The following is a 26,907-nucleotide window of genomic DNA, read 5'->3' as shown; positions in this document are numbered from 1 at the left end:
AAATTCAACAAAACTAGAGGATGAAGGTCAGATATTAAACTTACAAATACATGCATAATTTCATAAGGTAACCTTTTATGTGAATGAACAACTATATTATGGGTGCTCCAATTTTAAGTTATTCTTCAATTTTTTTAGTGTTGAACTATAGAAAAGGTCTCTGAAACAGAGAATTTAAGCTTCATATCTTTCATTTCCTTTGAAATCATGTCAAGATATCTATATATATCTGTATTTATGTCTATATTTTCCCCTTCTCACTGCTTATTCTCCTGTTGATACAAATCTTATTTTCATATTGTATAATTCATCATGGCCAAAATAACTCTTCCAATGAAAGAATTCCCAAATGAAGCTGAGAGAGACGGTTTATAAATCTGAATGGTTAAGGATCCCAGGCAATAGGCCAATGCTACAATAGCAACTTTGTAATTGATCTTGTGTTCCTATTGTTTAGTGAGTGGGTAAGTTGTGTCTGAATCTTTTACAACCTCAAGGACGGTAGCCTGCCAGGTTACTCTGTCCTTGAGATTTTCTAGGCAAGAATACTGAAGTGAGTAGCCATTTCCTTCTCCAAGGGATCTTCCTGACCCAGGGGTCAAAGTCACATCTGCTCTGCAGGAGGATTCTTTAGCACTGAGCCACCAGGGAAGCCCAACTGTTCAGTATCTACATGGAAAACATTTTCTCAGAGTCATTTTGCTGAATCACAGACCTACTATGGTTCACTGTAGTTTATTTCCATATTGAAAATGAAAATTTTTTTTTGCACTTACTTCTGCTTTATTTACTATGCCAAAGCCTTTGACTGTGGATCACAACAAACTGTGGAAAATTCTTCAAGAGATGGGAATACCAGACCACCTGATATGACTCCTGAGAAATCTGTGTGCAGGTCAAGAAGCAAGTTAGAACTGGATATGGAACAACAGACTGGTTCCAAATTGGGAAAGGAGTATGTCAAAGCTGTAAATTGTTACCCTGCTTATTTAACTTATATGCAAAGTACATCATGCCAAATGCTGGGCTGGATGAAGCACAAGCTGGAATCAAAATTGCCAGGAGAAATATCAATAACCTCAGATATGCAGATGACACTACCCTTATGGCAGAAAGCAAAGAAGAACTAATGAGCCTCTTGATGAAAGAGGAGAGTGAAAAAGTTGGCTTAAAGCTCAATATTCAGAAAACTAAGATCATGGCATCTGGTCCCATCACTTCATGGCAAATAGATGGGGAAACAATGCAAACAGTGACAGACTTTATTTTCTTGGGCTCCAAAATCACTGAAGATGGTGACTGCAGTCATGAAATTAAAAGACGCTTGCTCCTTGGAAGAAAAATTAAGACCAAACTAGACAGCATATTAAAAAGCAGAGATATTACTTTGCCAACAAAAGTCTGTTTAGTCAAAGCTATGGTTTTTCCAGTAGTCATGTATAGATGTGAGAGTTGGATTATAAAGAAAGCTGAGCACTGAAGAATTGATGCTTTTGAACTGTGGTGTTGGAGAAGACTCTTGAGAGTCCCTTGGACTGCAAGGAGATCCAACCAGTCCATCCTAAAGGAAATCAGTCTTGAATATTCATTGGAAGGACTGATGCTGAAGCTGAAACTCCCAAACTTTGGCCACCTGATGCAAAGAACTGGCTCATTAGAAAAGACCCTGATGCTGGGAAAGACTGAAGGCAGGAGGAGAAGGGGACGACAGAGGATGAGATGGTTGGATGGCATCACTGACTCAATGGAGATGTCTGAGTAAACTCTGGGAGTTTATGATGGACAGGGAAGCCTGGCGTGCTGTAGTTCATGGGTCTCAAAGAGTCGGAAACGACTGAGCAACTGAACTGAACTGAAAGTGAAAGTTAGTTGCACAGTTATGTCCAACTCTTTGTGACCCCATGGACTGTAGCCCGCCAGGCTCCTCTGTCCATGGAATTCTCCAGGCAAGAGTACTGGAGTGGGTAGCCACTCCCTTTTCCAGGGGATCTTTCCTACCCAGGGTTCAAACATGGGTCTCCTGCACTATAGACAGATTCCTTACCAACTGAGCCACTAGGGAAGCCCTTATTCCCATGTCGGTGTCTATACTTTAATAACCAGTTGGCTCCCTCCTATCACAGGTCTTCATTTCTGCCTCCCTTACCACTGCTCTTGAATGAGACCTTGTAATACATGCTAATCTTGTTCATATCCATCCCAACCAAGCTTAGGTCTTTGCTGTGTTTCAGGAAGGCCTCCTGTTCCCTCTGATCTAGTGTCTTGTCTCGGCTCAACACTTGTGGTTTTCCCTATACTACACCCATTCAAACGACATGAATTTTGAGGTGGAAATGATGAGAGATTTTTTTATTCTAATTCTAACTTGTCTAAGTAAGGAAAGGTCAATCTAACATTGTGGCAGAGCTGGGTCTAGGAACCAGACTGCTGCATTCGTGGCCAGGCTGCCATCTACTGAAACACAGTTCTTGTGTTTTGAGAGTGCTTCAGTACTTTAGAATTAATTTTTATTAATTTCTTCTGGGGTTACCTGCCTTTTCATCTATTTATGCTTTGTTTTTCCAAGTCTATAATTTTCTTGAAGCCAAAGGCAGCCTTTGAAGTTTCTGTATTCTGTAATACCTCAAACAGTTTTGCAGGTACGTGTGTGTATGTGCTAAGTTGCTTAAGTTATGTCTGACTCTTTGTGACTGCATGGACTTTAGCCCACCAGGCTCCTGTCCATGGAATTCTCCAGGCAAGAATACTGGAGTGGGATGCTGGGCCCTTCTGCAGGGGATCTTCCCGACCCAGGGATTGAACCTGCCCCTCCTGCACTGGCAGCTGGGTTCTTCAGCACTCGTACCGCCTGAGAAGCCCAAGTGTGCAAGTGTGTAGGAAGCACTTGGGCTCAGTAGTAAAGAATCCGCCTGCCAATGCAGGAGATGCAGCTTTGATCCCTGGGTCGGAGAGAGCCTCTGAAGAAGGAAATGGCTACCCACTCTAGTATTCTTGCTTGACAAATCCCATGGTCAGAGGAGTGTAGCAGTCCATGGCGGTGTAAAAGATCTGGACACGACTTAGCAACTAAACAAAAACACCAAGTTGTTGGCTGCCTGAAAAACTTACACAAGGAATACTCGATACATCCTGACACCAAAGGCACATGATTTGCTTTACTGGTTTCTTACAACTGTGCTTCTTTCTCAGCGCAAGTTAAGGATTACCTGTGTTTCACTCCTGATGATGTATAAAGTTTACATGTGTGCTCTGCCCCGAGCCCTCTTTCTTTTACCTGCTGTCGTAGGTCCAGGCAAAGGTGCGGCTTTTCTTCTCCGTTTGATATCTCCTGTGCACAGAGATCCTAAATGCATGCTTGTTTGCCTACAAGTAATTATCAGAAAAAACTATTAACAAAGGAGGAAAAAAATGACACATAAATACACAGCTTGTATAATCTGAACCTAAATCAAAACATTCTCAACAAAGATGGAGCAGCCTAGCCAAACCACCAATCTTGTTTATATCGAAACATAATTACGTTTGTTGACAAGCGTTCAGCCGCTAAATGCGCCATCATAAATTGTTACTGGAATGAATAATATAAAAGGAATGCTTTTTAATTTTCAAAACTGGCAATCTTTCTGGCTCAACATAAAATCAAGCACTGTTGCTTCTGACAGGAAAATAGCTAAGATTAATTATCTAAAGAGATCACAATATTGTTGCTAGGTTATCAATTGGTTACTAATGCTTTACTGTCAGAACAACATTTATTACAGGAAAAGTATGATCAATTTCTTTTAGGATATTATATGGCAGTGAATTCTCTTAAAACATTTTACGTAGATAGAAGGAAACAGTGATGTTCTTCCTTATAATTCACATGATTAGAATTCTTTAGTTATTTATTAGCTAGGTGAGGAAACATAATTTGAATGCATTCATGCTGGTCTACTGATACTAGACAGTCTAACATGATATTGGATTACCTCTGTAAAGACATGATTTATAAGAACTAAGAAGCAGACCTTCTGTTATTCTTGGAGCAAGTCTGAATTAGATTTTTTCGTATAACCATGGACTCCTAAATTTAAGAGTTTTAGGACAATTAGAAATGGTTCAATTGGAAATGAAGACAAACTAATAAGATGGAAACAATTTAAAAGCTTTCAAAAATTTCAGGCTATAGGAGACTCTTGTGTTAATTTCCTGGATTATAATCCCTGACATGGGGTTAGGATGGTGTCTAGAGGTCATGAAGCAGAAATAAAGCAAGTTTATTAGGAAACATGACATTTTAGTAATTCAGAAAAATATGTGGTAGTATCCTGAAATTTTATAGGGTCCGATTTGAAAACTAGACATTTTAGAGAAAAATGTAAAAGGAAAAAATGAATACAAGTAAAAAAAATTAAAAAAAATTTACACCCAGGTATTTAGATATAATGAAAAATTGGAGTTAGAGAGTAAAACTACTTGATATATAGAGTATATCTATAACACACAAAGTACAATTAGTGATCTGGCTAATCCAATGGGTGTATAATCTATCAATATAGGTAAAAACAAGTGGGTAAATATTTAACTAGTTTTCTCTTCCATTTTGTATTGAGTACATACTGGTTCTCTTTTATGGAATAAATATAATTATTAAAATACTTAAAAACTTAGTTCACTCAATTAATGACTAGCTTTGCAGAAATACATACACACACATATATATATATGTTGAAGTGTTTCTGAACATGCATAATTGTGGCATTTTTACTGCTTTTAAAAAAAAATCTTTTATCTCTTGACTGTGCTGTACAGCATGTGAGATGTTAGTTTCCCAACCAGGGACTGAATCCACGCCTCCTGCATTGGCAGGGCAGAGTCTTAACCACTTGACCACCAGGGAAGTCATTTTATTGGATTTTGAGGTGTGGGTTTTGGCTCATATTGCCAAGAAAAAAAAATAGTTACAATCATAGCTATTTTAAAAAACTATATAGAAATTTTAAAAATAGAAAATTATGTCCTTTTTATAAAGCCAGCATCATTTTTATAAAAAATTAATGAATTCACTTATTTGGCAAGCAGTTATTAGTATCCACTACTGACTTAGCATAAGACCTTATGGAGGAGGTGAAATGAGAAGAGTAGGAAAAAAGAGGTGGAAGATACAAAAGGAAATGGAATGTTCAGTTCTTATTACTGGAAGAGTTTTAAATCCAAGTGAGAAGATTAAGTCATAAGCATATGAAATAATTAGGAACAGCAGTGGTAGTGGCAGGCACAATGAACTTGCTTAATATTACTAGAGATTATGGTATTTAGTCCTTACAGTAAACCTAAACATGTTTATTGAATATACCATTTTTCTTTGTAGGGAAAAAAATCTGTGCTTCAGTATAAAACTATAGGGTACACTTTTCTAGTCACGTGATTCTGAGTCTGTGGGCGCTATCTAAGTAACAGATAACTGAAAGCAACGGAAAATAATTCTTGTCTGTAGTTATACAGGTGAATTCTGTCCTAGGGAAGGACAACTCTCCCTCCTGTGGAAAATGCGTTTGTATCCATCTGCACAGTCATTCAATCTTCCTTACTTCACATACGTTGGTGCTTCTTTCATTTCTCTTTGAGACCATTATAACATCTGCCTGGTTCCCTCATTAATCGATGAGTTAAAGAATATCTCAAATGCTTATGCATTTTATATCTGTAAGAGAGACCTGACTTCACCTTTTTGTACATTATCCTCCAACATCTCTGATCCCTCTTGGAACCTCCCCCCCTAGAAAAAGACTGGAGTAGCTGATCTTGCACACAGTATGTACCTGACAGGCTCTGACACCAGGACTAGCTGAGGAGGAAGGGAAAGAAACACTCTGGAATTGGGAATAAAGCGGGAATCTGAATTCTGCAGTGTGGCCCTTCTCTGAGCGAGCTGCAAAAACCAACCCATGGACTCTCTACTTCTGATCTTCCAGTTAAAACGAAATGAATATTCTTAGATTAAGTCACTGCTGGACAGGTTTTCTATAGCTGTTGCTGAAAGTATTCCTAAATGGTAAAGAGTTTGCTCTGCTCTGAGAATTATGAGTAACTTCAGGATGTCTGGGGAGCAGTGTTTGCAGAAGGGACTGTCTCACATGATAGAAGAACGCTGGGCTGGACCATGGGCCGTGTGTGTCACACATCCCCTGGGAAGCCGTCTGAATTTTATAGCTGAAGTGGAAAGGTCATAGAGCAGAATAAAGCTGGTCAGATTGATGGGATGCCAATGAACTGGGGTTGGGAGGGTAACCAGGTTTGCGGGTAGTTCAGACACACAGCTCCTCCCAGGGTATTAGTCTCTGTTATAATGAAGAATATGAAATGACCATACAGTGAAGCTTCTTTGTGTGAACATGTCTGAGTGAATAGGTGGGCAGGGGTGGGAAGGCAGTCAATGAAAAGTCCTTATTCTGGATTATTGGTAAAACTAAGCTTGTTTTTGATTATTTTTAGATTTAAAGTTCAAACTGCACTTAAAAAAATTAGCCAAAGGAGTCCTTTTTAAGAAATACCTCTTTAGAAATCATTACAAGAAATATTTGAGGGTCTGATACATAGTATTAATAGCTGCTCTTCCTCACTCTTAAGAAGGCTGACTTCTACTTACAGTGTTCTTGTACTAGCTGTATGGAACCAGAGTCTTCTAATTGTTTGAAAAAATTCACTCTCCCAAGACAACGTTGCCTTTAAAACTGTTAATTTTTTTACACTGTTCAAATGTATTAGGAAGGTCTGCTTGCAAAGAGAGTGAAAAACAAATCTCAAGAACAACTCCCTCTTCTAAGCCTTTTTCTCGTCTGCTGGGCCCCCAGTTCCCTTTGTGGGTGTCTTTACAGACAAGTGGGATAGATTGTTTTTGTTTAGCTCCTCTCCCCTACCCCCAACATAGCTACATAAAGTAAAAGAGACAAACCTTTCAAGGATAATAAAGTTAAAGTTAATAAAGTCAGTACACTGAACCCAAAGACCTGAGCCATGAGAAAAACAGCCAGCTGTATTTCAGTAATTCTATCAGGAATTGACTACCTGCTACAGCACATTGAGAGATTGGGATTATTGATCACTAAGATTACCTTGTTGAAGCATGTCCCCCTCCCCGCCCAGCTTCAGAGAGGAGAAATAGAGTTGCTACAAATAACACTAAGTAAGGTCTACTCTGTTATTTAGTTGTCACTCTTAATGTAAAACAGAGCAGTTATTTTTTAATTTAAAAATCAATGAACGTCTCAAAGGCAGCCTAGTTGCTTTAGCCTAAATGAGTCATTTGTCTTTGCAAAGCAGAACACACAGATTATTATTCAAGGTGATAGCCGGCAGTTTTGGGGTTTTGTTTGTTTTTCTGCTGTGGTGTTTTGAAAAATGACCATACACTGTCCTATGAACAGACTCAAAATTGTTCAAAAATGTTAAGCGCTTTTTGTAAGGAAATTACCAATCAGCTCTATCAGTCTGTTTCAGTTAGAGCCTTGGCATGGGTGGAAAAGCGAGGAGAAAAGTCAGAACCTGATCACTTTATGACTAATGACAACTTAAAACACTAGGTGTAGACACACATGTATCTTTAAGTGGAAAGGATAAAGAAATAATGCTTTTCTGTGATGGATTAAACAAGCATTGTCACTGAGTTATGATTTGAAACATCATTTCCCATTGTACTCATGCTGAAAAATTTCCTGTTGAATATCCAAAAGCAGAGCTCAAAAAGAAATCTTTTCATTTTGTTTTGCTTTTGAAACAGACTTCACTTGGTTTATCTCATCATTTCTCTCTCTCTTTTTAAACACTTTTTAATCTTTTCAAAACTTTTTATTTTGTACTGGAGTATAGCCAATTAACACTGTTGTGATAGCTTCAGGGGCACAGCGAAGGGACTCAGTCATACATGTACATGAATCCATTCTCTCCCAAACTCCCCTCCTATCCAGGCTGCCACATAACATTGAGCAGAGGTCCCTGTGCTGTACAGAAGGTCCTTGTAGGTTATTCATTTTCAATATAGCAGATCGCTATCATCCTTTTAAGTGAGGTGGTGGGAGGAAATGGGGCATTTTACCCAGAGGAAAAAAAAGTAAAAAAAAAACAAAAACACAAAAGTCTGGGAAAAAACAAACACAAAGCAGAAACAAAAAATCTTAGGGAGGACCTGAGAACCTGGCTTTTGACAAGCGCTGACAAGGGCTGACACAGGCAGTGTCAAACACAATAATATTGAAAGAAAGACAATAACAACTTGTCCCTTCGCGGTACGCGCATTTACAAATAGAGCTTTTCAGAGAATCAGGCCTCCTGAAAGCTGCCCCCTGGATAAAATGTGTTCCCGAGCAGCCTCAGACAAGCAGCAGAGAGACACAAACAGATGTGACTATGGGCCCTGGCATTTGGCAAGAACACTCACTGTCAGTTAGAAAAATATAAGGCTGGACAGGGCATCAGCTGCACAGAGATGAGGCGGGTCTGTGGTGTCACTGGAGGAGAAAGCAGTGCAAACCCAGCCCTGTGTGAACCCCCTGCTAGATCCAAATTACCCTCTACTCCCCTTTATTTGGTGTCAGTATGTCTCGGCATATTAACTGAACAAGTAAACATCAGTATCTAGCTCTTTCCCTTCTGGGCCAATATGCACAATGTCAAGTACCGTTGAGCATAAATTTATTTTGTAGCTTCTAGGATCACATTACACCCTTGTTCTTCATGGTTTTCTTTCAAAGCCCCATCTCGCGCATGAAAACCCTTTGCATTCGGTATGTCCTTCACACCCTGATCAGTTTTTGGTTTTGGCACCTTCTCTCTCATTTCTTTGGTCATGTGACACCCTACTCCATCTCAAGCCCATTTCCCCTCCCTTTGGAACGATCCTGACTTCAGCGAGGGGGATGTTAAGTTATAATTCAGGGCACTGAATGCAATACTTGTGTCCTGGGAATCGAACCCTTGCTTTATCCTGGACATACCCTGTATTGTTATAAACCTTGTCATATCTTAGGTCACTGCCCAGACTTCCCCAGATGCTAAAATGGATCTAGTCACCGGGTCCCTCTCTAACACTGTAGCATCAGCTACTCCTGGTCCCCATGCCTACCTGCTACCCCACTACCTACCTGCTCGGGTGGCTCTTTTACTCTGCATCCATCAACCTCAGGTTACCTGTTGTCAAAGGCTCCAGCCCTTGGATACAGTGACCTGCCTGCCAGTGTGCAGTTCCCAACAGCTTCTGAAGGATCTGTCCTGTCTGTGCCTCTTCCATCTCTTCTGAGAGGTCAAGTCCACACCTACTTCTGCCCAATCTGCTTTATCTTGCTATACCCAGGTAACTGGCGGCTGTGCCAGCACTGTTCCTGTGTGTTTCCTCCGTGCCAGGTTATAGGCCAAGAAAGGCTTCCCCTCTGGAGCTCCTTGAGGGATGGAAGCTGTGTGTCAGGGGTTTCCAGGGAACTCAGGGACCAATGTCACTGCCCCGCCAGCTAAGGACCCTCCAAGGTCCTCAGAGGAGAGCAAATGTGGATGAACTGTAGTGAACTGGGGGTGGGGGGGAAAGAAAGGGAGGTGGGGACATGGAGGAGATAGTGGGAGCCTTCAGGGCTTCCCTGATGGCTCAGATGGTAAAGAGTCTGCCTGCAATGCAGGAGACCTGGGTTTGATCCCTGGGTTGAGAAGATCCCCTGGAGAAGGGAATGGAAACCCACTCCAGTACTCTTGCCTGGAGAATTCCATGAACAGGGGAGCCTGGAAGGTTACAGGGATCACAAAGAGTCGGACACGACTGAATGACTTTCACTATTCAGGTGGGCCAGGAGCCTCAAGAAACCAAATGCAAAATGTGTGTACTTTTTTAGTAAGAGGATCCATATGGATCTTAACTGATTCTGAACTATTAATGGAGACATTAATACCAAACACCATAGACTGATACCAAACTAGTATTCATAATCTAAAATAGAAAATACCTATCTTAAAATTTCTGTGGCATGTTTAAAATATTCTAAACACATAGGCCACCTTTTCTATTTACAGTATCACAAAGAATGGAATTTAATAATGTAACTTAAAAAAAAGCTTTATCCAAATATCTATGGATATGTTCTATCTGAAAAGCAACCCCCTTCATTCTCCAACTTTTCATCCTGTTTTATTTTTCTTCATGGTGTGTGTGTGTGTGTTAGTCACTCAGTCATGTCCGACTCTTTGTGACCCCATGGACTGTGGAGCCCATCAGGCTCCACAGTCCATGGAATTCTCCAGGTAAGAATACTGGAATGGGTTGTCATTTCCTTCTCCATCTTCATGGTAACTAAATTAATATCTCCAAGTCAATGACCAGGCCCAAAGGTGTTTGCTGAAAAGTATGGAAACCATGCAACAAATACTGGTGACAATTATCTCCCATTTGCTGGAAATTGTCTTCTCTATGCCTCTCATTTATGTTGGACTTTATTTTTACAATGAGCATGGAACAAAAAAATACAAGTTATAATGAGATGAATCAGAAAACAGCAAACAACAGGATTAATCAATGCAAGTGGTTTTGGCAGCTGAAGGTATTTCTTTGCCAAAGGCAGGTGGAACTTTTCCCTCTGTGGAAGCTGAAGTATTAGATAAAACTTTGGCTCTGTTGGCCTGATCTGCTTGAGTCCTCAACTAACCTTAACATCTGACACCACCATTTCTGTTTTCCCAACTAGTTCTCTCAAAAAGCCAACTTATTACCATATCTTGTCAATGTCTGAGAAGGACTTTTCCTAACCTTTGGCATGTTACTTAAGCTCCCTTGGCCACAATTCCCTTACCTTCAAGAATTTTGATTAGATTAGTATTTACCTCAAAGGTTTTTGAAGATTTTATTTAAAGATTATTTGTGCAAAACACTTGGCACAATGCCTACCCACAGTAAGCAACTGATAAATGTTAGCTATTCAATTTACTATTATTATCATCTCCACTTAACAGATAAAAAGCCCAGGGCACAGAGAAATAAAGTAATTTACCCAGGATCTCACAGCACAGGGGACATGATGGTAGGTAGCCACGAAAATGCCTAGTGTAGTGTCAGGAAACAGACATGAAATAAGTACATGACAGTACAAGCTTGTTACATCTCAACACTGTCAATATAATAAAGATAATATCAATATAATAAGGATATAAATCAAGGTCATTTCTAAATAACAAGTAGGAATTTTTTTGGTAGTTAACAGGAAAGCTAACTTTTTCCTTAGAGTGATTCTGCTGGCTTTAAAGGTGTCACAGCATGTAAGAATAAAGCGCTCATTTTCATTTCAAAAACTCATTAAAAACCCATGAGCCTCTCGAGAGTCTGAAGCCCACTGACTTTCTCAGGTCAGCCCACTGCCACGGACTTTCTCTTGGCCATCTCTCGGTACTTCCCACTTCAAAGATGACTTGCTTCTCCACTGTGTGTTCCGTGCTTTAGCTAAAGCCTCGAGGGTCTGTGATTCTGGTGATATCACTTCTATATCCCTAAACAGCTCATTTAAATGCTTCTTCTTATTATTCTTTTTTTTTTTTTTTTACCTCTTCATTACTCTAAACAAATAGTACCTGAAAGGTGGTGGGGGTTATTTTATGCAATTCAGGTAGATATTAGAATGTTCTCAGTGTATGTGAATGAGGACATTCTCACATTGGGAGGAAAGTTAATCTTTTCAGAGAGCATATTATTCAGGAAAGTTTCTAAATTTCTGTTTGGGAGAACTGCTGCTACATCTTAGCTTCCCTGGCACTGCCATCATCCTTCCCATATTTGTTTAATTTCTTCAGATTTTAAGAAGTGCCAGTCACCAGCTCTATGTACATGAGCTAACACGTGAGACAGTGGGCTCTACCCACTTGAAAAAGCTTCCTTTTCATGGTTCCTAATTCCACCATCTTTGAGAGCCGACCCTTTCTCCCTTCAAAGTTCTCCCTGCGTTTCAATCTAAATGTTTTTTCTCTTCTTCAAACTTTCCTAAGCTCATTATTTTTCCAAGTGCTTTTTATTTATATTTCTTACCCATCTGTGTGTGTCTCTGTCATTGCACTTATCCTATGGGGTGGCCTCAAGTTGCTTTCAGATTAGAGCGGATGTCAGTTAAATATACACTGGAAACAACTGGAGGCCAAGCACCATGTCCAATTCGCAGAACCTAGCTCTGCCTCTGTCATCGCTGAGAAACAGGACAAACGTTTATTGAACTAAAACAAATCAAACTATGGTAACAACTGTTGCCTCAACATTTCATTTGGCAATCAATCATGCATTTTTTTTAGGATAACACTTTATTGAACTGTTATTTAAATTCACTCAAAAACACTCCTTTAACAATTAGCAAAACTTGACTGTGAATCATGTAGTTCACAAGACACTAGACGAAACACGAAGACTAAGGCAGCTCCTACCATGGAGGGGCGCACAGCCTAATGAAGGAGACACACGTGAGTGAGAAAGCACTATACGATGTAGTAAACCCGCAAAGCTACAGCAGCAGGCCGCTGCTTGGGGAAATGGCGGAAAATTTATTTCACCTGAGTTCAAATTTTGATACTGTCTCTTCAAGCAGAACCTAAGATATTTGAGGCACCTTGGAATGTTCTTTTATTCTTCACACCACAGCGAAAGTGAAAGTTGCTCAGTTGTGTCTGATTCTTTGTGACCCCATGGACTATACAGTCCATGGAATTCTTCAGGCCAGAATACTGGAGTGGGTAGCTGTTCCCTTCTCCAGGGGATCTTCCCAACCCAGGGATAAAACCCAGGTCTCCCGCATTGCAGGCGGATTCTATACCAGCTGATCCAAAAGGGAAGCCCAAGAGTACTGGAGTGGGTAGCCTATTCCTTCTCCAGCAGATCTTCTCAATCCAGGAATAGAATTGGGGTCTTCTGCATTACAGGCCGACTCTTTACCAACTGAGCTATCAGGGAAGCTATGTATGAAATAGTAGGCCCTTAGTTAACTGATACTGATTTGATTTACTTGATTCCTAGCTATAACTATACATTTCTGGAATCTGATTGCAATTGCACTGATATTTAGTATAGAGTCAACAATAAGTTTATTCTAATTCCATTAAAAAATGATCAAGCTAGTATTGACACTCAAGAGAGAGAGACTTACTCAAAATAAATAATTCTTTTAGATATCTCCATTAAATGAAATGATATATGTGTCTATTCTTGATAGCATCTTGCATCTGACATAAAGGAACCATCAAATCAGACTATAGATGCAGATAGAATCCCACATTCCCTCTCTGATCAGACACTATGAAATGCTTCCCAGGATGGTATTTGACAGTTGCTATTTTTAGTGATTAATACTATTATGAGTATTCATAATATTCTTAACTTTTAAAAGTGAAGTCCATGCACTTTTCATTTTCAGATCTACTTCATCCAATACCATACATAATATTTGAATTTGTTTATTGAAGTGACTTTTTACTTATTGTCCTATTTGATGATTTCTGACTCTAAACAGAGCTTTTAGTTCAGCAGCATTCTGGAACATAGGTGCTGAGTTTCTTTCTTTTACTAGCTTCAGGAAATAATGGAGTGAAAAGGGCAGGACAGAGAATATATTTTATTATCTTAAAAATTATTTTGAGCACATGTTGGTTTCTTAAGTTTTACAGAATTTATTATCTAAATTCCCAGGAACATCCAAGCTTATTGACTGTTTCAGTTATATATGGGGTGCTATGCCAAATATTTTCACATACTTGATCTTGTTTAATCGTCACATAAACCTGATATAGGTCTGAAGAATCTGAGATCCACAGAAACTGTTATTTATCAAAGAACACGTAAATGAAAAATAAAGTCCTCATATTTGAACCAAGAAATGCTTGCCTCAAAAGAATCACTTTTTTCCCTATACCATAGTACCTCATTCAACTAGTTTATTATACTCCATTTAATAAGCATCTACTGAAAATGTAATGCATGCCATGCCCTATGCCATAAAACAGGATCGAGAAATAAAAAAGATATGGCTTTCATTTGCTAGGGGTTAAAGTCTACTGATCATGTGGGAAAATGATTTCCCCTCAATATTCAAAGAGAATTCCAAACCAGCATGTAAGGCATTCCAGGCCCCTTGCTGGGAGAAGACATCTGAAGAGGCACAGATGCCTTGAGATGCACACGTGAGATGCTGTATCTGGGGTTCTGTAAGCAATTCAACATGGCGGGAGCTGGACCCTAGGAAGGAGAGGGAGGAGAGGCTGTCTCATTGTAGCATCGAGTGTTGATAAATCCAACTAATCTGTCCATTCACAATTATTTTAAATTATCTAGAGAAAAAGAGTGGAGCTGCCTGTTTGACTGAATTAATCAGCTGATCAACTAAACTGATGATTAAATTCAGTGGGAAAATGCCCGATCATAATTTTTTATAGATATAATTCTGGATTTCATTGCAGCTGTAGTCAGAAAGTTAACGCGCTAATGAAGAGATGGAATCAAATGTAGATCCCTTTCCAAGGCAGCTCCTGAAGTTGAGAGGTTCTGCTCTTTCAGTAGAGTCAACAATTCACTCGTGTGATTGAGCTGGCAGATACAGGCTTAAGACCGAGTGCAGCTTAGATTTTGTGAAGGCTCCATGACTTTGCTTGTTGAGAGGCGACTTACAGTAATGTCATAATTCTATATGCTGTAATGTACATTGGCTGAGCATCAATATGGAAAAGCAAAGGAAAATATGGTTGTCACTTTTATCTCCAGATTCAGGAGGTAATAAAGACTGAATTTTTTAATAATGGGTCAGAATGTCTCAGACTTCTGAAAGATGTACTACTTTGGAATATGTCAGACAACATTACCATTTGTGCTTCCCAGGTGGCTCAGTGGGTAAGGATTCCACCTGCAATGTAGGAGATGCAGATGTGGGAGGAGAAGGGGACGACAGAGAATGAGATGGCTGGATGGCATCACCGACTTGATGGACATGAGTTTGCGTGAACTCCGGGAGTTGGTGATGGACAGGGAGGCCTGGAGTGCTGCGATTCATGGGGTCGCAAAGAGTTGGACACGACTGAGCGACTGAACTGAACTGAATCTAAATAATGCTAAAAATTACTATTTCAGAAGACAGTGGTTTTTCTTACAAACAAGATACTAGATTTGAGAAAATAGTCAAGTTAATTTTTATATGCCTTAGAACACTTGGGGGAAAAACAGTAAAGACTGTTGTATAAATTATCTACAATTTGACCTGGGAAAGTTATTTAACTCCTCTGTTTTCCCATGTGCAAAATGGGGATAATAAGAATCTCTATCTCACAGGATAACTATGGAAATTAAATGAGTTAAAATAAAATATAGTTTGCACTCAGTATCCACAGGTTTTGCACCTGTGGTTATTATATTAAAATATTAATATAAAGGTAATTATTAGAAAAAATAAACATTCCTAAAAATCAAACAGTATATTGGAGTGAGAGTAAGAGTGAGAGAAAAAAGGAAATGGAAAAGTAGGGCAAGGAAGATATGTCTGTTTATCTTAAAAATAGAAAAACAAAGCCAAAGGGAAGATAAACCATAATAATAAAAAAAAAACAACAGTCTCTAAACTTAACTGTGGATTAGTATGTCTATCCTTGGAAACTATTTCAAGTGACTGTAAAACACATAAATTTGTGCATTTCTAGTGAAATATAATACTAGGTACAAAAAGGATAAAAAAAAGAAAAAACCTAAACTATTTTCAGTAATATTAGTGGTTATTTCATTATAAATGTCTAGAAATAATGACACCCCTCTTATGCAGACTATGGTTTCAAAAACTATTTCCCAGTAAATCAATTAGTAATTCTTAAAGAAATGGTTGATTCTTGGTCTAGGCTGGAAAAGGTCCAAGAAAGCCTAGAAAATATAAACATACCAGACAGCAAAGAAGAAAGCAAAATCTCCTAGCAAGGAAAGACTCAGGAACCCATTTAAATAACCTCTCACCGCCCAAAGATAGGCCAACTTAATATCAATTAGGATGATAACAAATGGAGTTAAACGTATTTAAACATATGAAATCTGTTTAAATCAATGAATTAAAGAAATAGAATAAAATTTTACCAGTCACCTCTGGAAAGTGTAAGGAATCAATTAATTTTGAAAACTGATAACTAAAGGGAAAGGAGCGAGTATTCATCTTGCTTTTCCTATGTGATCTGTACCTCAGAGTAATCAAGTATTGGAAGGGGCTAAGTTTGAAACAGAAGTAATCCAATTGATGAACCAAAGTGTGAGGACAGAATTAACATATCACCATCCCATGACCCTTAGTGAATGAATTTGGGCAACGATCTTTATGTCTAATAAATCACACAGAGAGAGATGCATAGAGAGGGAAGTCTAGGCCACCATCCCTCGAACAGTTGTGCCGAAACAAAACAAAACAACAAAACTGAACCTGAATCAAATCGTTTCTCTAGCTCGAAATACCCACAGCAGAAAACTCAAGGGACAGAGGAATAGGTTAAATGACACCATGTGAATAAAATCAGCAACATTCCTCAGATCTGGGAAACTTTATAGGACAAACAAGCTGACTTCTTTAAACAAAAAATTTCAAGGAAAAAATGAAAGGGGAGGAGGGCTTATAAATCAATGGGAAGTTATATTTATATATATATACATCAAACAATTTTAACAGATCTCATCTGGATCCCAGTTCAAACAATGTGTAAGACAAGAGATTATAAAATAATTGGAGACATCTGCATATCAGCTGTAATTAAACACACATAAACATATATATTCTTATATATTAAAGAATTATTGCTTTTTTAATAGATGTGATAATGGTACAATGGGATTTCTTTGAGACTGTTATGTTTTAGAGAAATATACTGACATATTTCAGTTGAAATAAGATAAAGATGAAACAAGGCTGGCCACATGTAATTACCTAAGCCAGCTGATACATGTAATTACCTAAGCCAGTTTATATTTTTCTCTGTATTTCTGCTTATGATGACATTTTCCATAATAATATTGTCAAAAACTGCTTTTGCCATCTTGATATTGCAAGTGCAAAGGCATCTTTTCAGATCTTAAGACTCCAAGTATGAAGTCATCATAGTTTTTTCACATATTAGTGAGATTCTCCATGATTTTTAAGTGATCAAATCTGAAAGCAAATAAAGTTATCCATGAAGTCCATGTTATCTAGTCTGTACACACCCAGGACTATAACTTGATATAAAAGGATTATAGAAATCCCTCTCTGAGGTTTATTGTCCTTAGAAAGGATAATGCATAGTTTTTATTCCATCTTTCTAATTAGTAATTTAAGCATATGTTCAGCATTTAACTCTAAATGTTTGCCTTTTCCCCAAGCTCGAAGACAGCTGTCCAAGATTTGAATGCCAGAAAACATTTAAATATCAACATCTGTTGAATTATGTTAATTTAGTGTAATATAATTGGGCATGAGTTGGAATTGATCAGAAGTATATGAAATAAACAAAAGGTAAATTCCCCAAAAATATCTTAGTATACAAACAATCACTCTGGAGTGATAGAAAAATATTTCTAAAGAGTAAGGGCAAGGATAACACCACTGATTAAAAAGAAATTGAGTCTTTTAAAAACATAGTTCTAACTCTATGGGACATTATTTTATGATACTTGAATTTATTTTTAAATTGGCTTAGAAGTGAAAGGTCATTACTATTAGCTAAAAAGTGATAGTTAAGAGTTTAATATATGAACCTGTTCATAAATTATTAGGTGAAACACTGAAACATTCTAATTACTTACATTTGCATTACATTTTTTAGATTGCAGATTCCTGTTATATAATGAAGAGTTACATACCTCAGAAATAAGAGTGGATATAATTTCTGTTCTATAGACATAAAATAGTATTTTACATTGAAAGTGTTTTCTACGTGGCAGATGGATTTACTAGGTTTATTCTGGAGATTAGAAGGTACAAATTATCAAGTAGATGCTTTGCTTACTGTACTGCTGGTTTAAAACATTAATTTTTTATCAATTCTTTTACGAATCAGTTAGGGATGCCTGTTGTCCTGGGAAGTATTCTGGCACATATATGCGCTGTATGAACAGATCCTTGAATGTCCCTATAATGAAATTCTAATGCAGGCCGCAGGAGTGCCACAAGCTGCTGTGATGTGGCCCTGCAGGTGTGCAAGCACCACTTCCTGGGGGAACCATCTCTGGGAGTTAAAGGTGAGCTCGGTGTCCATGCCCATTTAATCACAGGACCAATTTGGAGAGTGCCAACCACGAAACAGACACCGGTCTTTAAGGAAGCAGACTTCAGACGGCAAATTTATTTCAGCTACAGGTCACTGCAACAGCTTTCATATGCTAACTATTCTTCATTATTAGTGACCATGGCCAAAGTCAACTGCTGTTCCAGAGGTGAGAGGCTGTGCATACTTTTAGTCACTTGAAAATATCTAGCTCATCTATCAGATTCCAAGAAAACAGGGAAGTAAAAATGAATGTTTCCCCAGAGTATTTGATTGCTTTTTTATTTACCATGCCCTGAACGTATTACATATTCCAAATGGCAACCCCCTTTTTCTTTTCTGTGTGGGTTATTCACATTAAATTGAAAAGCAATCGCTCAAAATTCTAATTGCTGATAATTTTCTTTAGGTGTAATCACAATTTAAAATAACTCTCTATAATCATTAGTTTAAAATTTTGGCAAGGTAGCTTAGAGTTTTAGGATACCAAAAGGACACGAAGCAGATATGACTTTCTGAGAATATCGCCATTTTTAAATAAATAATTTGGTCATATAAAGAAAAATAGATTAAATTCCTTAGAAATCATTTATGCTGCATATGTGGGATGTTTCCAGTTATTCTACTTTAAATACTTCCTCTACCTATAAGCTATTGAATTTTTAAAAAATTATAACACATTTGCTATTAAATGTATTTCAATTAAATAAATATAGAATGCATAGATTCTAATTAAAGTGACTATGTGAATACTTCCTAATTGTTCATTCACACATACTGATGAATGAATGAAAATAATCTTAAAGATAGTTTTCTATCTGGAGAATTGAGTAAACTGTTTTAGAACAATAAAATCTAATGCTAATTTTAGGTTTGGAAAGAAAAAAATAATAAAGGATTATAATTTTTTAAAATTACCATTTAAAAGCAGTTTCAAGCCATTATTTAGGAATGTAAATGTTAAGTACACAAAATGTTGACTGATATAACTTGTTTTGAAACATGGTGTTGAATCACTAGTTTTATATGACAAAAGAGAATTTGTTTTAAATTAAATCTCTCGTACCATAAGATAGGTAATTCTCATTTTAAATAATTAAAATAAAGCATCACTTAGTTTGCTGATACATTTGATTTTGTTGATACATTTCTGTGAAAAGCAACACTAACCAAAAATAGTCCGTGTCATTAGCCAGTACTCTAATGAACAGTTATCCCAATTTATTAACAGCTGCTCAAGAATGTAGTAATTAATAGTTTCATTTATTTTTGGCAAACCTGCAAAATGACAAATAGTTTTGTATCTGTTGCAAATTAGGTCTCCTTCCCAAATAACAGATGACACTATAGGGAAGGCTGAGCAAACTCAATCTTGAACATCTTTGGATCTTTAGAAGATGAAATAAAAAACAGTTGTAATTCTATTTGTTGCATTTGCAACAAAACACAGTGACTTGTATCATGACGTGAAAACAAATATGCTCTATATTAATGTAAATAGGAATTTTTTTTCTAATTTGATGGAAGAAGGTTGAATGTGTGTGTGTGTGTCTGTGTGTCTGTCTGTGATGGGATTTTAGATCCTCTGATTAAATCTATTGCCATTTTTCATTTAAGAAGACTCTTTTCACTGCTAATTGGGTAAGAAGGTGACAGCAAAAAAAAAAGTTCATTTTTCCCCTCCTCATTGCTGCTGCTGCTGTGTCACTTCAGTCGTGTCCGACTCTGTGTGACCCCATAGAAGGAAGCCCACCAGGCTCCCCCGTCCTTGGGATTCTCCAGGCAAGAACACTGGAGTGGGTTGCCATTTCCTTCTCCAATGTGTGAAAGTGAAAAGTGAAAGTGAGGTCAGTCAGTCGCGTCTGACCCTTAGCGACCCCACAGACTGCAGCCTACCAGGCTCCTCCATCCATGGGATTTTCTAGGCAAGAGTACTGGAGTGGCTTGCCATTGCCTCTCCGCCCCTCCTCATTACTAACTGATAACACAAAAAATTAGAATACACAGCATCCAGGGAATTTCATGTCCTTTACCACCAGTTCGGTACAGTTCAGTCGCTCAGCTGTGTCCTACTCTTTGTGATCTCATGGACTGCAGCACGCCCGGCTTCCCTGCCCATCACCAACTCCTAAAGCTTACTCAAACTCACGTCAATTGAATCGGTGATATCATCCAATCATCTCCTGTTGTCCCCTTCTCCTCCTGCCTTCAATCTTTCTGAGCATCAAGGTCTTTTCCAATGAGTCAGTTCTTCACATCAGGTGGCCAAAATATCAGAGATTCAGCTTCAGCATCAGTCCTTCCAATGAATATTCAGGACTGATTTCCTTTGGGATTGAATAGTTTGATCTCCTTGCTGTCCAAGGGACTCTCAAGAGTCTTCTCCAACACCATAGTTTAAAAGCATCAATTCTTTGGCACTCAGCTTTCTTTATAGTCCAACTCTCACATCCATACATGACTGCTGGAAAAACCATAGCTTTGACTAGATGGACCTTTGTTGGCAAAGTACTATCTCTGCTTTTTAATATGCTGTCTAGGTTTGTCACAGCTTTTCTTCTAAGGAGCAAGTGTCTTTTAATTTCATGGCTGCAGTCAGCATCTGCAGTGATTTTGGAGCCCCCCAAAATAAAGTCTCTCACTGTTTCCATTATTTCTCCATCTATTTGTCAAGAAGTGATGGGACTGGATGCCATGATCTTAGTTTTCTGAATGTTGAGTTTTAAGCCAACTTTTCCACTCTCCTCTTTCACTTTCATCAAGAGGCTCTTTAGTTCTTCTTAACTTTCTGCCATAAGGGTGGTGTCATCTGCATATCTGAGGTTATTGATATTTCTCCCGGCAATTTGGATTATAGCTTGTGCTTCATCCAGCCTGGCATTTCTCATGATGCACTCTGCATATAAGTTAAATAAGCAGGGTGACAATATACAGCCTTGACATATTCCTTTCCCAATTTGGAACCAGTCTGTTGTTCCATGTACAGTTCTAACTGTTGCTTCTTGACCTGCACATAGATTTCCCAAGAGGTAGGTCAGGTGGTCTGGTATTCCCATCTCTTGAAGAATTTTCCACAGTTTGCTGTGATCTACACAGTCAAAGGCTTTGTTGTAGTCAATAAAGCAGAAATAGATGTTTTTCTGGAACTCTCTTGCTTTTTCTAAGATCCAACGTATGTTGGCAATTTGATCTCTCATTCCTCTGCCTTTTCTAAATCCAGTTTGAACACCTGGAAGTCTATGGTTCACATACTGTTGAAGCCTGGCTTGGAGAATTTTGAGCATTACTTTGCTAGCATGTGAGATGAGTGCAACTGTGCAGTAGTTTGGACATTCTTTGGCACTGCCTTTCTTTGGTATTGGAAAGACTTTTCCAGTTCTGTGGCCACTGCTGAGTTTTCCAAATTTGCTGGCATATTAAGTGGAGCACTTTCACAGCATCATCTTTTAGGAATTGAAACAGCTCAACTGGAATTCCATCACCTCCACCAGCTTTGTTCATAGTGGTGGTTCCTAAGGCCCACTTGACTTCGCATTCCAGGATTTCTGGCTCTAAGTGAGTGATCACACCTTTGTGGTTATCTGGGTCATTAAGATCTTTTTGGTATAGTTCTTCTGTGTATTCTTGTCACCTCTTCTTAGTATCTTCAGCTTCTGTTAGGTCCATACCATTTTTGTCCTTTATTGTGCCCATCTTTGCATGAAATATTCCTTTGGTATCTCTAATTTTCTTGAAGAGATCCCTAGTTTTTTCCCATTCTTTTGTTTTCCTCTGTTTCTTTGCACTGATTTAACACTAAGCAGATGACAAATATAATACTCCTAAGAACTAAGTAAAAGTGAATTAACAAATAGAAGTTTCTAAAAGATATTTAAAAATATAGGTCAAATTTAATAATATCAGCAATAAAAATGTTTTTACTTGATTTCAAAATATGTATCAGACCACTAGATAAGTCAGCTTTTGTGCATTACAAGAATAAACGTACATTTTGGAGATTAATCCTTTATCAGTTTCATTTGCTATTATTTTCTCCCATTCTGAAGGCTGTCTTTTCACCTTGCTTAGAGTTTCCTTTGCTGTGCAGAAGCTTTTGATTTTAATTAGGTCCCATTTGTTTATTTTTGCTTTTATTTCCAATATTCTGGGAGGTGGGTCTTGGAGGATCCTACTGTGATTTATGTCGGAGAGTGTTTTGCCTACGTTCTCCTCTAGGAGTTTTATAGAATCTGGTCTTACATTTAGCTCTCTAATCCATTTTGAGTTTATTTTGGTGTATGGTGTTAGGAAGTGTTCTAGTTTCCTTCTTTTACAAGTGGCTGACCAGTTTTCCCAGCACCACTTGTTAAAGAGACTGTCTTTTCTCCATTTTATATTCTTGCCTCCTTTGTCAAAGATAATGTGTCCATAGGTGCGTGGATTTATCTCTGGGCTTTCTATTTTGTTCCACTGATCTATATTTCTGTCTTTATGCCAGTACCATACTGTCTTGATGACTGTGGCTTTGTAGTAGAGCCTGAAGTCCGGCAGGTTAATTCCCCCAGTTCCATTCTTCTTCCTCAAGATTGCTTTGGCTATTCAAGGTTTTTTGTATTTCCATACAAATTGTGAGATTATTTGTTCTAGTTCTGTGAAAAATATCGTTGGTAGCTTGATAGGGATTGCATTGAATCCTGCAGCTCAATTCCAGAAAAATGACCTAATCAAAAAATGAGCCAAAGAACTAAACAGACATTTCTCCAAAGAAGACATACAGATGGCTAACAAACACATGAAAAAATGCTCAACATCCCTCATAATCAGAGAGATGCAAATCAAAACCACAATGAGGTACCATTTCACACCAGTCAGGATGGCTGCTATCCAAAAGTCTACATGCAATAAATGCTGGAGAGGGTGTGGAGAAAAGGGAACCCTCTTACACTGTTGGTGGGAATGCAAACTAGTACAGCCACTATGGAGAACAGTGTGGAGATTCCTCAAAAAACTGGAAATAGAACTGCCATATGATCCAGCAATCGCACTCTTGGGCATACACACCGAGGAAACCAGAATTGAAAGAGACACATGTACTCCAATGTTCATCGCAGCACTGTTTATAATAGCGAGGACATGGAAGCAACCTAGATGTCCATCTGCAGAAGAATGGATACGAAAGCTTTGGTACATATACACAATGGAGTATTACTCAGCCATTAAAAAGAATGCATTTGAATCAGTTCTAATGAGGTGGATGAAACTAGAGCCTATTATACAGAGTGAAGTAAGCCAGAAAGAAAAACACCAATACAGTATACTAACGCATATATATGGAATTTAGAAAGATGCAAATGATAACCCTGTATATGAGACAGCAAAAGAGACACAGATGTATAGAACAGTCTTTGGGGCTCTGTGGCAGAGGGTGAGGGTGGGATGATTTGGGAGAATGGCATTGAAACGTGTATATTATCATATGTGAAACGAATCGCCAATTCAGGGTTGGTGCATGTTACAGGATGCTCAGGGCTGGTGTGCGGGGATGACCCAGAGGGAGGATAAGGGGAGGAGGGAGGTGGGAGGGGGGTTCAGGAAGGGGAACTCACGTACACACGGGGCAGATTCATGTCAATTTATGGCAAAACCAACCAATATAATATTGTAAAATAATTAGCCTCCAATAAAAAAAATAAATAAAAATAAAATTAAAAAAAAGAAAACTAAAAAAAAAAAAGAATAAATGTAAATGGGAAAAATCATGTAAGTAAGGGAGCAGGACAATTTTTGAAAAAGGTTACCAGATCTAAAGCCTTGACTTGACCTACTATCAGTCTTTTTGAATGGATTCTTAGAATGATGGACTTCCCTGGTGGCTCAGCTGGTAAAGAATCCCCCTGCAATGTGGGAGACCTGGGTTCAATCCCTAGGTAGGGAAGATCCCCTGGAGAGGGGAAAGCCTACCAACTCCAGTATTGTGGCCTGAAAAATTGCATGGACTATATATATATAGTCCACGTGGTCACAAAGAATCAGACACAACTGAGCGACTTTTCACTTTCTTAGAAAGATAAAGACTAATCACTAACATAAAAATGGGTTAATGGGTTTAAAAAAGCAAGATCTTTTCAAGAATGGCACTTCAGTTAGTGTCAGGCATTGCTCTATGTATCTTTGAGAACCATAAAATTTGAATACTGAAATTTAAAAAAGGGTTTGAATATCAAGTCTGGAATTTAAGAGAAAGATACAGGTGAAAGAATAACTTTAGACGCTACTAGCAGTTCCCAGGGACAGGGGAGCCTGGTGGGCTGCTGTCTATGGGGTTGCACAGAGTTGGACATGACTAAAGCGACTTAGCAGCAGCAGCAGTTTTATAAAACACTTAGGTGTGTGCGTGCTCAGTCGCTAAGTTGTGTCCAACTCTCGGTGACCCCATGAACTTTAGCCTGCCAGGCTCCTCTGTCCATGGGCTGTCCCAGGCAAGAAAACTGCAGTGGGTTGCCATTTTCTTCTCCAGATGGTCTTCCTGATCCAGGAATTGAATCTGTGTCTCCTGCATTGGCAGGCACAGTCTTTATCACTGAGCTACCTATGAAACCCATAAAACAGGCGCATTGTTTAAATGTTTAGCTGAGTGTGTGTGTGTGTGTTCCACTTTGGCTAATAAGCAGTTGCATGCAATGATCACTCAAAGACCATGTCTGTTATTTATTAAATATTGACAGTGACAGTTAATACATGATAGCTTTTAAAAGTAATAGTTGTATATGCTTTCATGCATTTATATGCTGAAAGAGCTCTGTTTCCCTGAGTTTTATGTTTTCAAAGGCTTAAAGGTATGAAAAAAAAAAACAACAGAATGGCATGAACAAACTCTTATCATGTATTCAATACTGTTGTTTAGTCGCCAAGTCATGTCTGACTCTTTTGCAACCCCATGGATTGTAGCCCGCCAGGCTCCTCTGTCCTAGGCAAGAACACTAGAGTGCATTGCTATTGCTTTCTCCAGGGCATCTTCCTGACCCAGGGATTGAACCCGCATCCCTGCATTGGCAGGTGGATTCTTTAGCACTGAGCCACCAGGGAAGCCCAACATTCAGTAGGAAGTAAAACTAAGGTGAAAAGTCATAGTAGGAAAACGAACAGAGAACACTGAAGAAATGGAAGAATGGTCGGAAAATAAAACCCTACAGACTAATCAAACAGAAACATTAGATGGGAATAACCAATGAAATCTAAACAAAAGAGGAATGTAAGAGAGGAAAGATGTAACTTTAAGCACTGCAATGCAAAATATTGGGAGAACACATTTACTGAATACATGAGGATACTGTCATGATGAAAACAGTTCACACCACTCAATATCTGACACACCTACACTATAATAAGGGCTCCCCACAGAGAATAAAAATGAAGCAATAAACTAAAAGATGTCTAAGATCAGTACCACTAGAATCAATTAGATGATATTATACCTCTGTCACGGAGAAGGCAATGGCAAGCCACTCCAGTACTCTTGCCTAGAAAATCCCATGGATGGAGGAGCCTGGTGGGCTGCAGTCCATGGGGTCACTCAGTCGGACACGACTGAGCGACCTCACTTTCAGTTTTCACTTTCACGCATTGGAGAAGGAAATGGCAACCCACTCCAGTGTTCTTGCCTGGAGAATCCCAGGGACGGGGGAGCCTGGTGGGCTGCCGTCCGTGGGGTCGCACAGAGTCGGACACGACTGAGGCGACTCAGGAGCAGCAGCAGCATACCTCTGTCAATGATCATTGTTTAAATTATGTAGCTCCTTTGTGGCTAAGACGGTAAAGAATCTGCCTGCAGTGTGGGAGACCTGGGTCCGATCCCTGGGTCAGGAAGCTCCCCTGGAAAAGGGTATGGTTACCCACTCCAGTTTTCTTGCCTGGAGAATCCCACGGACAGAGGAGCCTGGCATGCTACAGTCCAGGGAGTCACAATGAGTTTTAAATTATATAAACCTATCTTTTTCCCTTTTTACTTTTATTTTAACCTTTCCTTTTTTTTTTTTTTTTGGTACCTTTGTGCATCAGTCAAAACTTTGAATATAAGACCCATGAAGTATCACATCATAAAAAAATGGCAATGTTAATTATGTTTACAATCAGTATATGAACAAACAAAATGCATTAACATTTCATGAGTAACTCTCTGGATGTGATGGAATGGCATGTGATGACCATGCCATCACATGTTGATGGTGAACAAAGCTGGTGAGTGGACGTTTGCAAATGAGAAACAAGGAGGAAATTCAAAGGCGCGTTGCCCTCTGGGGAGGCGGGGGTATAGGAAACCTTGGAAAACAAAGTCCCTCACTGATGAGAACTTCCTGAGATAATGGACTGAAGCTATGAAAGTGGCTTAGATGTTTGAAGGAGACTTTCAGGTTGTTCCCTCCTTGGTACTGTCCGACATAAAACAGTCCAAGGAGTGGGAAAAGGGACAATTCCCCAGCGTCCATAATTGATTTAAAGAGCCTAGATGAACATTAAAGTGGATCTGGCCACAAAAGGAGAAATGCCATAAACTGCAAACCCAGAAAACTGCCAAAATGCATTATAGTTAGTGGCATTGGTGTGGCATTGGTAAATATGTTGGTAAAACCCTTCTATGGAGCTCTTGACCATTCCCCTGGGAGCTGAGGATGAGATGGCTTACATTCCAGA

At 38.7% G+C, this 26,907-nt stretch overlaps 1 protein-coding gene across 2 annotated transcripts in view; it reads right to left on the bottom strand.

The window, feature by feature from the left end:
* GPATCH2 (G-patch domain containing 2) overlaps positions 1 to 26,907 on the bottom strand; it is a 205,100-nt gene that overhangs the window by 23,509 nt on the left and 154,684 nt on the right. For both annotated transcript variants that reach the window (XM_055419891.2, XM_055419892.2), the window contains one exon: positions 3,275 to 3,363. In XM_055419891.2, coding sequence (XP_055275866.1) covers positions 3,275 to 3,363 — 89 coding nt within the window. The remainder of the gene's footprint in view (positions 1 to 3,274; positions 3,364 to 26,907) is intronic.

Source organism: Moschus berezovskii, chromosome 17 (assembly GCF_049115385.1).
Source record: "Moschus berezovskii isolate FMDL1 chromosome 17, NW_MosBer_1.0, whole genome shotgun sequence".
Lineage (NCBI taxonomy): Eukaryota > Metazoa > Chordata > Mammalia > Artiodactyla > Moschidae > Moschus > Moschus berezovskii.
Note: the sequence above shows the minus strand (reverse complement) of the source record. Positions and strands in the feature narration are given on the sequence as shown.